Source organism: Trachymyrmex septentrionalis, unplaced genomic scaffold (genome assembly GCF_001594115.1).
Source record: "Trachymyrmex septentrionalis isolate Tsep2-gDNA-1 unplaced genomic scaffold, Tsep1.0 scaffold87, whole genome shotgun sequence".
In the NCBI taxonomy this organism is placed as follows: domain Eukaryota; kingdom Metazoa; phylum Arthropoda; class Insecta; order Hymenoptera; family Formicidae; genus Trachymyrmex; species Trachymyrmex septentrionalis.
The window spans coordinates 2,998,053-3,010,444 of record NW_017306059.1 but is presented as its reverse complement, the minus strand read 5'-3'; the positions used below and the strand labels follow the sequence as shown (position 1 = coordinate 3,010,444).

The 12,392-nt window shown below is 37.2% G+C and overlaps 1 protein-coding gene across 3 annotated transcripts in view; it reads left to right on the top strand.

Moving 5' to 3' along the window:
* LOC108755443 overlaps nucleotides 1-12,383 on the top strand; it is a 74,297-nt gene extending 61,914 nt beyond the window's left edge. The window contains exons 4-13 of one of the 3 annotated variants that reach the window (XM_018498447.1): nucleotides 6,315-8,266; nucleotides 8,772-8,983; nucleotides 10,138-10,372; nucleotides 10,486-10,707; nucleotides 10,804-10,953; nucleotides 11,030-11,137; nucleotides 11,244-11,396; nucleotides 11,477-11,593; nucleotides 11,670-11,771; nucleotides 11,878-12,383. In XM_018498447.1, coding sequence (XP_018353949.1) covers nucleotides 6,315-8,266; nucleotides 8,772-8,983; nucleotides 10,138-10,372; nucleotides 10,486-10,707; nucleotides 10,804-10,953; nucleotides 11,030-11,137; nucleotides 11,244-11,396; nucleotides 11,477-11,593; nucleotides 11,670-11,771; nucleotides 11,878-12,006 — 3,380 coding nt within the window. In that variant the 3' untranslated portion in view covers nucleotides 12,007-12,383. Of the gene's footprint in view, nucleotides 1-6,314; nucleotides 8,267-8,771; nucleotides 8,984-10,107; nucleotides 10,373-10,485; nucleotides 10,708-10,803; nucleotides 10,954-11,029; nucleotides 11,138-11,243; nucleotides 11,397-11,476; nucleotides 11,594-11,669; nucleotides 11,772-11,877 lie in introns of all 3 variants that reach the window. The other 2 variants (XM_018498446.1, XM_018498445.1) reach the window with 2 other exon arrangements.
* The last annotated feature ends 9 nt before the right edge of the window (nucleotides 12,384-12,392 follow it).

Genomic DNA, 12,392 nt, shown 5'->3' with positions numbered 1-12,392 from the left:
TTTGCGAGTCTACCGCGATATGCGAATTCCGGAGTCGCGGAAGTTCACTTCATGATTGAAAATATAATTTTGTGAAAGTCTAGTGGCTTCTAACTAAGTACGAAATAATTTCCATCGAGAATTTCTTTCACACTTCATGATACATTGTTTTATTATCGTATCAAGATTACATCGCGTGCGATATTTCGTTTAAACATAAAGAAAAAGAAAGAGAAAATAAGATAATTAGATCAGGCGCTAATTATGAAGAGCGTTTTAGAAAATATATTTTCGAAATATATATTTTTTAGAAATATATTTTTATTTCCCATTTTTCTAGCACATTTTTTTTTAATTTGTTATCTATTACGTATATTTCATGGAAAATTTCTTTTTCTATTTCATATATATATTGTTTATATTATATAATATATTGTGTATATTATATAAAGATTATATCGAATGCGATATTCTATTCAAATAGAAAGAAAAATTCAGAGATTTTTTAAATTAGATTTTGATAATTAGATAAGTGTGAAAATATTTATTCTCTATTTAGTAAAATTTAAAAAAATATTTGTTATCTCTCTCTATTACGTAGATTTCCAAAGAATTCATTCAGAGTTTTCGTTAATTTTCCACGTTACTATTTCGCATAATTAAATTCTTTCTCGAAAAGGATTTCGAGACCAGGTCTGACGTTTACGACGTGATGAGTGGATTCGAGAATGTAGAACTCGCGGTGCAAATTGAGTCTGCACACGGACACGAGATAAGACGTGACGGGAAAAAGTCGTGTGAATTAACTCGGATGATTGGCGGTAACGTCGGAGTTGAAATGTGCCGCGCCGACCGATTTATACGCGGCTCGTCTGAGTGCTGATCTCGACAAGGAAAAATAAGAATTACATGAATCCGGTTCTATTAATAGAATGAGCGTTGCGTTAACCACTCTCTTTGCATACGTCATATTAATTAGTATTAATTGATATTCCGCGCGCAATCTTTGCCCGTCGTCATAAGTCACGTTCAATACTATTAACATCGATTATAATAGTAGTAGCACAACAAAATATACATGTTGAAATGTAATAGTAATTGTACACCATGTGCATGATCGTGCCGATGCACTTTTTGGATGTATGATGTATTTATTGCTCACGATACGTCGACTGATCGATTCGAGTTAACATGTAGCTCAGTAGTTATGCTTCAATAATCGAGCACGGCAGTATAGTTCGCATCAAGCTTATAGCTGACAGTTTCTCTCGGAGAGACGTTGAGAGTCATTCATGTCTTAAAATGAGACTAAAGCCCCGTTGCATCAATGTTGGCTAGACTTAATCCAGATTAACTAACAATGCCTCTTTTAGTCACAATCGAATAATTAATAAGCGTCTTCGGAAAATTGAGTGCAAAAAAGCGACGCCACTTGTAAATATGCAGGTTACAATGACGTGTATTATAACTGTTTCGCAATCTGGTTTCTCTGACAATTGTATATATTTGCAGTTAAATTTTTAATTAGAAAATTTATATAACTCGACTTTCTTCTTAAATATTATGTAATTCATTTCTTCCTGTTATAAAGAAATTAGAATAAAATAAAATAAACTTGATTTGCACAAAAAATATTGTAAATGGGAAACTGTTTTTGAAAATGTTTTTCACATTTTATGTTTGATTCGACCACTCCTGAAATACGTCCGTGAATCTTTATGCTAACGGCAATGTACAACGGAAAATAAAACAAATCGCCTACGATGATTTCCGGTGATCGTGTTTCCGGTGTAAATGCACTGTGCGACAACACGTTAGATAACTGCAGGCGAGCGAGCGAGTGACCGAGACGCTTTGTAGGCGCGAGGTTTCCTCTCTTCGCATCCGCTTTGTTGTTTATCGCTTCTACACTAATACTAATTCTTACGAAGAAAGTTAGTAAGTGCACCTCTTTAAAAATAATAGTTTATTATACCACGATAATTATTTGAGACGGTTAATTATTTGAGATGCGAATTACAAAACATAAAAGCATTCAATTTTTTATTTTAAAAGCAAGTTAAATTAAATTAAAAAGTTTTAATCCTCAGCCTGCAGTTTGAGTTTTTTGAACACAAAATGCTACTCTCAAATTTCCTCGAAATAATAAGAGAGGACAGCGGATTAAATAAAGATTTTTACATTTGAGTTAAAAAACTTTGATAATGTAATTATGTAATAGAGATGTTGAAAAATAACCTTGAATTTTTTCACATTTTTGAAAGCCTAGAACAGCCTAAAGAAGATGGAACGAAAAGGATCCAAGTTGCAGATGGAAGGAATAAAAATATGACTGCAGGCGGGAGGGGTTAATTAAAAAAAATTATTTTTAATAATTTTAAATTTCAAATCATGACAGAAAAAGAATAGCAATTAAATGCTAGTATCGGCTTTAGTATGCGTTTTTACAAATGGATTTTACTATTCAATGTGTATAATTCAGTGGATTCTGAAGATAGAATATATCTCCATTCATTGCTTTGCACAATCCATCTCTGTTCTTCCTTCACGGCGCGTTTTAATTAGTTACTTCCAATCTACTTTCTAAGCTCAGGCACGAGTAAACTCCTCTCGGCGCGTTCGAATTATAAAATCTAAACGCCGATTTCTTTTCCCAAGCAAGAATCTTTTTACACTCGTTTCTCCTCCCCGCACCGGCGCGTACGATCTTCATGCAAGCGCGCGATGCATAGGTATCGCGGATTATTTTCGTTCAGTTTCACGTTTTGTATTGTGCGTACGGTAATTTAGTAATAATGTAATAACACAATAACGATAATTTACACGGGACTGCTTTCGCTGCGCTCTTTCCACTTTGAAAATCAATACCTGTAGCCAATCTTCTCGTAATTAAATTGAGGCGTGTCTGTTGGCGCTATTTGAATCACATTTGAGTATATTATACAAATAAAAACTTTTATTTACAGTTTTGTTACTGTTAATTAACAATTTGAATATAATCTGGGGATATGATCTTTTTAATATATCAGAAGTATCAATTAAAAAACTATAAAAATAGAATAAACGAAATCTAATATTGTAATGTACGTTTTATATCGTAAAGATATCAGAAGTTCTATATTGCAGTTGGATCAATGCATGTACATTGACTGCATTCATGAGAAAAAGCAGCTTTATTATATATATAAAACAGATTTTTAATATAATTGATTTATATCATACATTTAGATCAAGAGGAACTATTGGTAAGAACCAATTAAATTGATAAATATTACAACAGTTGTACAAAACTGCTCTTTCTGCTAAACGCAACCGTTCTGCATACATTTTTATGATGTAATATAAATAATAAAAAAGAAATAAATAAAAAACAGATTAAACAATAATTAGATACAGGATTATTTGTATGAATAAATCAACTAAATACGAGAAGTGTTAATTACGATTAAACCTAGATATTAGATTAATACATATATATGTATTTTAAATAAATTTTTATCTCAAAAATATGAAAAAAAAATTAAATGTAAGTGAACAAAAGTGGATGCATGAAAAAGATTTTCTCGATAAATACTCAGTTGATTTTAGAGGTACTATCGATCACATGCATAAGCACGTGCTGCGCCTGTAATGGATGCACCTGATCGCGTAGCTCGTGAGGAACCTTGACTCTTTCGCGCCGTCGTTGTTTACCTACGGGCCTCATAAATCATCAGTTCGTTCCCTTGATCCGCATGCGCATGGTCCAGAACCATGTAATTATATGCTTTTTAGAGATCTCCCACGTTTTCACTCGTTCGTACCGACGATGAGAGGACGGCGCTTGGCTGTGCGGCTTGATAAACCCTTTTTCGCATCATGGCGATTCACGGTCCGTACATCATCAGTGATCTTCTTCGTTCGTTTTGCACGCGGTGGCGTAAATCCTCGCGTGAACGAGGAACCTGGTCGTCCAACGTTCACTGCTTTTCTTTCATAGAAGAGCGGCTCGTTACCTAGAATGTTTTAGAGCGATGTTCTTTTAAACGTGACGCATCTCTCTCTCTCTCTCTCTCTCTCTCTCTCTCTCTCTTTCTGTTCACTACTTCAGACTTTTTTCTTGACTCATTGTTTACACTTCCTACACGTGATGTAAATGAGCATATTTTTTTGCGATCGCCTTATTTGCCGGATAATTGCTTGAAACTCGAGAAAAGATATGCACGAACATTACCTTTCTTCGCGTCTTTCAGTAGCGAACTTTAAGCTAAGGAATTCTAGATCGTGTGATTATGCTCTATTAATATTAGGTTTCAGATCTAAACTATTTAAACATTTTACGCATTACATTAATTTTTATAATAATATTAAAAATGTCATTATATATAAAATTCTACGATATGATAAACTAAAAATGGAACAGATATATTTATTGTTTTTGAAAGTATTTTATGGAGTATTTATACTGACGTCATTTGATGCTACGCTGATGATCAACACGCTTAAATTCGCGCAAAGAAGGCTCATCAGCTATTGCGGCACAATGCTTAGTTTCGCAAAACCTCGCAACGGCGGCAGCTCATCTTTTCTTTTACGTGCGTGAGATTGATCCAAGTCATAAAGCCATAAACGAGGCGAATCGGCGATTTGCGCAATCGCTTTTGCGGCCGGATAATCGCACGCGTCTTAGATATTCCTGATGGCCGTATAAAGTGGAGCAACCGTGGAAAAACCATTGAATTTTCTCGCAGCGAGAAATTTTAAACTCGTTTTGCTTGTGAATCACCCAAAATTGGCGCACTTTCACCGGTCATTAGAGACACGTATCGAAGGAAATCTTCGATTTTACATGAACTTTACATTGAGATTGTCGTAACAAACGAATCAAATTTGAATGAAATATATCGAAAGTCGAAGAGGCTATTCTTGCTTAAATAATATTTGACAAATAAATCATTTTTTTCTAATATCTATTACAAATTCAAAACTATATTATAGAAGATTCCAATTCTATAAATAAAAATACGGACATCTTTCAAATTTTAATCTGTAGTAGATAGGAAATAATACAAATATATTAAACCTATTTCAAATCGTCAAAAGTACAAATATGTTAACGTCATTGTTAACTTCATTCGAATTTCTTGCTTCTTACGGGAATATAATGTAATTTTTTTTACTAGGAAGAAGTTGAATGCAATTTTCTTCTGCGAATGCAATTATACATTATTATTATGTGATATATCACCATAAATCTGCTAAGAAATAGCATAAACTTTCTCAGACGCGTCCAAGTAAATTTTGATATCAAATCGTCGTACTTTTCACGAGTATCCAATTCCAACTTCATGCTTCACATCTGCGGTTTTGCTTCCGAGGGATTTTTAGTGTTACATTTCTCCAAACCCATGAACTGAACGGAAATTCTCGCTTTACACAAAAAAGGAGAAATATTTTTATTATAAATATAAAATATAAAAACAACAGAAGAAAATAAATCACCGAACGAACATTCGCGAACACAAAATTAAATTATATAAATCGTTTACTCTTTCATAGTTCAAGTTTAATTTAAAATTATTATTTATATATAAACATGAAATGCATAGTTTTATTAATCGATTTTATTAAATTTTGTAAAATAAGCGCTGAAGAAATCTGACAGATAAGAAAATTATGTTTTACTAGAAATGATACGTATACTAACTATGTAATGTATCTACGGCTGTTTTTCGCAGCCGAGTAATATGTAATTTGTTTTTTTGTATTTAAGAATAATTATGTTATATTAAGATACTTTTAAGTCTTATAACAGGAAATGTACAATAGATTAATTTTTTTTTTTTCAAATCGAGCGTTTGGGGAAAGGAGAACGGAAATCTAATATGTATATCCTACTTAATACTGCTTTAACGTTTTCTTTTTAGTATGTTAGGCTTTATGTGTTCACGTCTTAATATATTGTAGTTTAAGAATTACGTTATAAATGTGCGCATTAAAAAATATATTACGCATATATTTCAATAAAATGAAAAGATTATGAAAAGATTACAGAGATTAGATTTTTTTATATTGTATTTAAAAATAACACAAAAAGTTTGAGTGTGATTTAGATGCTAGATAAAAAATTATTTCATTTAATTATAATTATATTGTTAAATATAAATATTTAACTTTTTTTGCAGAGACTCATACATTCTTAACTGTTACACCATTATATTTTGATACTATAATTTATGTTTAAATATAATCATTAAAAGATAAATATGTTTATACGTTGTGGAATTAAAATTTCACACCGTTATAACTCTCTTCTTTTCATTACCGATTGATTTCTTTTTAATCGCTACCTACAGAGAACTCGAGAAAATCCTTCTTGACGCGGAGTCAAAGCGATCGGTCGTTCAGCAAACCGGAGATCTCGGCGGGTGACGTCCTGTTTTCGGATACGATGCGCCTCAGTCTCAGCAAGAAGATCAAGGAATCTTCATCGTCATCGTCATCATCCGCAGTTTCACGCGAGGATGTCGATGAGGAAAATTCGCTGAGAAGAAAGAACGAAACAAGAGAGATCGAAGAAGAAACGGACGGCGGGTTTAAGAATTCCGATCGCGAGATCGAAACTAGCAAGAACGTTGATGAGATTCCTCAGAAGACTGCCGATAATGCCGAAAAGGAGGTTGATCTGCCTCCAGATGCGCGCAGTGATATTTCCGATGCAAGTAATGAGCATTTCCGTACGATGAGACCTACGAGCTGGTCTCCGCCACCTGGTAGGCAGAGGCATCGTTTCAAAATTGGTTACTCCAGCGCCGATACGGATGAGAATCCTACCAATTCGATCAGGGATCATCGGCGAACGATTTCTTCAGCGTCGACAGCGTCGTGGAATTCGACGAGTTCTTACGGATCCTCGAAGATCGAAATCAACTCGCCCGAGAGCAATGTCTGTAAAATCACGGTGAGCCCGCGCTCATCTCCGCTGGTACATCGGCTGCAGATCGGTCCGGAATCCAGTCCGAGAGGCGCCAGAAGAACATCCATTCTTATCAACGGCGATCAAAGTACAAACGCGGAACTAACGCCAGGTAACAAAGTGACTATCAGCGTCGGCGGAGAGGATAGCGTGTGCAATCCGACAGTGATCTCGGTAAACTCGGAGAATCCGCCGAAGGTCCAGAACGCCGTGGAGAATCGCACTCTGGTAATACTCCAAAATTATAAATCGAACATCGTGGTCGAGTCGACGAATGATGATTCTCGTTTCAAACAAATCGGGATGGATCACGTCGTCGAAAGTAGCGAGACGAATCTAAAGATGAATGGCGAGGCACCAAGGTCGACTAGCGATGATACTTCCTTGTGCCGTCACGTTGAACAGTCGGCATCAAATTTTGAGAAACAAAAGAGGCTGAACGTTGAAATTAAGTCTTCTAGTTCTAATCAGTCTTCGAGATTTTACACATCAGATGAAAGAATGACGCGGCCGGAGTCCAAGACGCGGTTCAAGGATATCGAAAGTTCCTCCAAACTGCCCAGCTTGTCCAAGGAGGCTCTGATTTCTAAGCTGCTCGAAGATTCTCTACGAAAGGCTCGCGAGAACGGTGAAATCCTGGATGAGGACAGCGGCCAGGCCATCTTGAAGATCCTGAAGCAGAGTTTACTGAAGAGCAAGGAATACGAGAGTTCTGAGTCTACTCTGGAAGCAAATTATTCGCGTTCATCCAGCTTGAATTCGGATGGTGACTTCATCTCGACGAATCTCTTCCTCGAAGAGAACCCATACGAGGTGATCAAGGAACCGATTTACGAGGAGATACCCGACGAACCACCGCCGTTACCTCTAAGTCCGCCACCCACAGAAGATTATATCAAGGACAGAATCTACTTCGGCGATGTCGAATATTACAAAAAAATCACTCCAGATCAGTTTCTCGGCCCTTATTTATCCGAGGAAGTTTTTAAGAAGTCCAACTCGGAGGATCTGGCCGAGACCTATTTGTCCAAAAGTCCCGAAGACTTCTTCAAGAAAATGTCAATGTCGCCCGAGGACGAGAATAATATCTCTACCAAGTTCGAATTGTTAAGTTTCCTAATGGATTCTAAGGATCGCACGCGTTCCGCGGAGGAAGACGAGGATGAAGACGAGGACGAGGAAGACGACGCCGAAGGAGACCTGGAAGCTCTATATGAGCAAAAGGAAACTAGCCTGGGCGATCTCAGTTCCAAGAGTTCACAGATCTCCAACGTGTCCGACAGTAGCGAGGAATGCAATATTATCTTGACGAGCTCACCGGAAACGTTGAAGGTGAGTTTGAAGCTATCCAGACAGCAAAACGTTAGCAATTTGTCTGCAAATTGCTGGTAAATTCGATCAAAATATTCAGCAAATTCATATCAACTGTGTCTGTATTAAACTTGTGTTTCGCTGACAAAGTTTGCTGACATAATGTGAAAGCAAGTTGTCGGCAAAAACCAAGCGAAACTTTGATTGATAATTGCCGCCAATTTGTTGTCAAATTGCCGACAAACATCACACGATTTTGCCGATAATATTTTTGTTTTGTTTTGTCAGTGAATTTTGTCGTATATCTGCTAATAATTTAATATCATTAAATATAACATAATTTGCATCACATTTTTTTTGTTGACAAAATTTAAAGCAAACACTTAACAAAATTTCTTTTCAACAGCCTTGACTAACTGAGTACCAATTAACGATTCGAGTAAAACATTTTTTTGGGATCTCTGAAATAACATATACATGCTAGTTAACGTGGGGTTCTAATCAATGCTTCTTATCGTTGTCACAGTCGCGGACAGTCGACATAGAGAGAACCGACAGCGGAGTCGGATCTGAGAGCAGCCAAGCCAGTAGCACTCGATGTGTCGCGAGACGCTGGAGGACAGGCAACGTCTCCTCCGGCCCGGGAAGCCTCCTCGGCGGAATGCCGCAGGTGATTTCCGGGGCCACGAAGTTATGCGAGGATTGCGAGCAGCGACTGGATCCTCTGATAACAGACAGGTGAGCCTGAGAGACTTGACAGCCGTTATAGTTTTGATGCGTTCGATATCCGGTACACAGATATGGAAAAATGCTTCGATATTCTGAATGAATGATCGCTCTCACATTATAGCTTCACCTCTTTACAGTTTTCCCGTTTGAGTCGCCGAACGCGTATAAACGTACTACGAGAGCTTTTTCGAAACTCGTTCTTGACGTTCTTCTCGACGTCCTAAATCGTATCGCTGTTATCACTTCCACCCAGATTCGCAGATAACGTTCGATGATCCGGAGAGAAGATATAACGGTCTCAAGTCCTCGCTAGAGCGCATCTTCCACGGCTGCGCGGCCGAGTTTCAACCGTGAGAGATTCGGTTTACTGCGAACTCCGCGCGAGATTCGCTCGATTCGCCTCTGAACTATAAATAAATCCACAAACAAAGTGCCGTTCTGCGTTCCGGCCTCCCAGGAGTAATCCTGCGAATCGAGGAACGAATGCCGTTTCGTTACGGTCGCGGACTTTTCACAGCTGTGATCCACCTGCGCATCCGTCGTAGCGATCTGTACCGATCTTCCTCTTGTGAGAAATCAATTGAAAAAAATCACCTTTGCTCGAATTAATGCACCGATTACTGGAAACGCGAGCTGGAATCTCCGATTAATTAACAGTCTCTCTAATTAAATTCTCCAGTAAACAAGAAAATGGATTAAAATGCATTGAAATTTTTAATTCATCCGTATCTTAATTTATTCGTGTTACTCAAGTTTGGCTATTGAACGCTTTTAGAATTAGTATAGCTAAGAATTTGTTCGATTAAATTACGCGACAAATACAGCGTGAGAGAAACAATGAGCTACTTTCTCCGACTATCGATTTTATTTGCCCGAAAGCGAAAGTGTCGTTATCAAAGAGCGCGGTTGACACTTGATGAATGGATAATGCAATATGCGTCCGGAAGTTGCGACAACCGCTTTCGTCCGATTGTAGATTACACATACAAATTTGTAGTAGTTGCAAGCTTCATATTCGATTGTTTTCGCTTTCATCTGACAAAATCTTTTTGGTAACAACTTCCTTAATTATAACGTTCTCATTATCACGGAGTCGCGCAGATATTTTTTATTTTTCATGTTTTTTTTTTCAGCGGTGTCGTTTATGCGCCTTTCGTGTGCAGGAAGTGTTCGAAGAAACGCGCGGAACGGAAAGAGATTATCACGGAAATCGTGGAAACCGAGCAGAAGTACGGCAGAGATTTACAGATCATACTCGAGGAGTTCCACCGGCCGATGTTAAGAGCGGGCCTTCTCACGTCGGAACAATTATCGGCGATCTTCCTAAACGTTGAGGAGCTGCTCGAGCATAATCTCGTTTTAGCCGAGAAATTAAAGGACAGCGTGGAACTCGCTCAGGTAAGCCTAGTAACTCTTGCAAGACGTATATTTCAGTTCTTATTTAAAATACGCGTATGAATTGGTATTGAAAAGTATGTGTATTGTGATGTATGGTCTTTTCGATTGTGTAGGAATCCGGGGACGAGGATCTCTTGACGGTGGACGTGGGTAAGATCTTCCTCGAGTCCGAAAGAATGCTCCACGCTTTTGAGAGTTACTGCACGCGTCAAGGCGGTGCCAGTTTATTACTGCAAAATCTGGAGAAGGAGAAAGAGCTTCTTCGCATCTTTCTCAGGGTTTCTCAAATGGAGAACACGGTTTTGCGAAGAATGAATCTGAACTCCTTTTTAATGGTATTGTCACATTTAATTCCTGGATTTAATTTTCTCTTATTCAGGAATGGAAATATAAATTACACATTCATAATTGATATATTGTATTTTTTACAGGTTCCTGTCCAAAGAGTTACGAAATATCCTCTGCTTCTGGCACGTTTGCTCAAAGCGACACCCTCTGTTCGACCTGATATCCAAGAAGCGAAAAAGAGGCTTAAGCAAGCACAAACAAATATCGAGCTACATTTGGAACACATGAATGCTGTAAGTATATCACGAAGTACATATCTAGTACAATTTAAAATTGAAAATAAATGTGCATTTATAATTATAAATATAGGAGGCAAAGGATGTTACATCGACGAAATTGTGGAGAAGAATATCAATTATTCAAAATGGCAGACGATCCGTCGGCGAACAGGATATGGTGAATATTAAATTAAGAAAGGTGTGTAAATTTAATTAAGATGCTCTATTTTATACTTATTCAGTTTTTAAATGTTAATTGCTTAATTCCTTAATCATGCTATTAATTTTTATAAAATTTACATTAGATGGCTGTCGAGATTTTGGAATGGGCACACGAAGAAGCTAGATTTGTCCTTGAAGGACGTCTTCTGGTAGCGCAACCGACTGACAATAACTGGAGACGCGGTCGAACTGTTAAACTTGCGCCTGTTACTGCCATGCTTGTTACAAACGGCAAAGTAACTATGTACAATACGTGTCTTTAAATGTGTCTCGTAAATAATTTTGTGCATAAATATAAATAATTTTTATTTTTCAGCCGAATGCCGACTATCCTGAATTTAACGACGAATCGCTCTTTCCAAAGCACATAGGTATCAAGGAAGCTACCTTACTTCTGGTCAAAGAGAAACTTGGACGATATTCTTTATTACGAGTGAGTGATTAGTATATTTCACATATTTTTATTAATCACGCAAATCCGTTTTTTTGAACCATCGATATCATTTCAGGAGCCGCTATACCTCGATAAATGCATAGTATGTTGTGAAACGGATCTCGAAGATTATTTCGAAATACAGGAATTGTCTTCTAAAGAAACATTTATATTTAAGGTATTTAACTTAATTTTAAATACAGATCGAGATAATATGGATTTTAATTTGAAGATAATTTATTGACATTGGAATAACGAATAAATGGTAAATTGATTTATTATAGGCAGAGGATGGCGCGAGAACGAAAAGATGGTGTAGAACATTACAGGCTCACGCACAGTCTCTTGGCGCTTGGCGCAAACGTCGAGGGGCCCTTCCTAATATCATGATCTGTGGTGTAGCGAGGAACTAAAGGCTTAGATGTAATAAGTGCATATGTAACACGATGTTATCGGATATATTTAACGCATTTTTAAGTCACTGAAGTTCTTCACCAGTGCGAAGAAGTCTAAGCGATTGCATAAATTCATGTATATGATCTCCAAATGAATTAGTAATGATTTATTGCGGAGAGAGAACGCTAGACCAAAGGATTTCCTCGCCTCGTTAACGCAGTCGTCGACGAGCGTCTAGTTCTTACCGAATTCGAGGTATGACCATCTGTGTTCGGTTGTTACAGTACGTTGCAGAAACTTGAGTTTCCTACGACACTGTAAAATAAAGTGCTACGTGGCCTCGAGAGTCGCGCACAATTTCGTCGATTCCTAATGAATAATTTTAAGTATATATATATATATA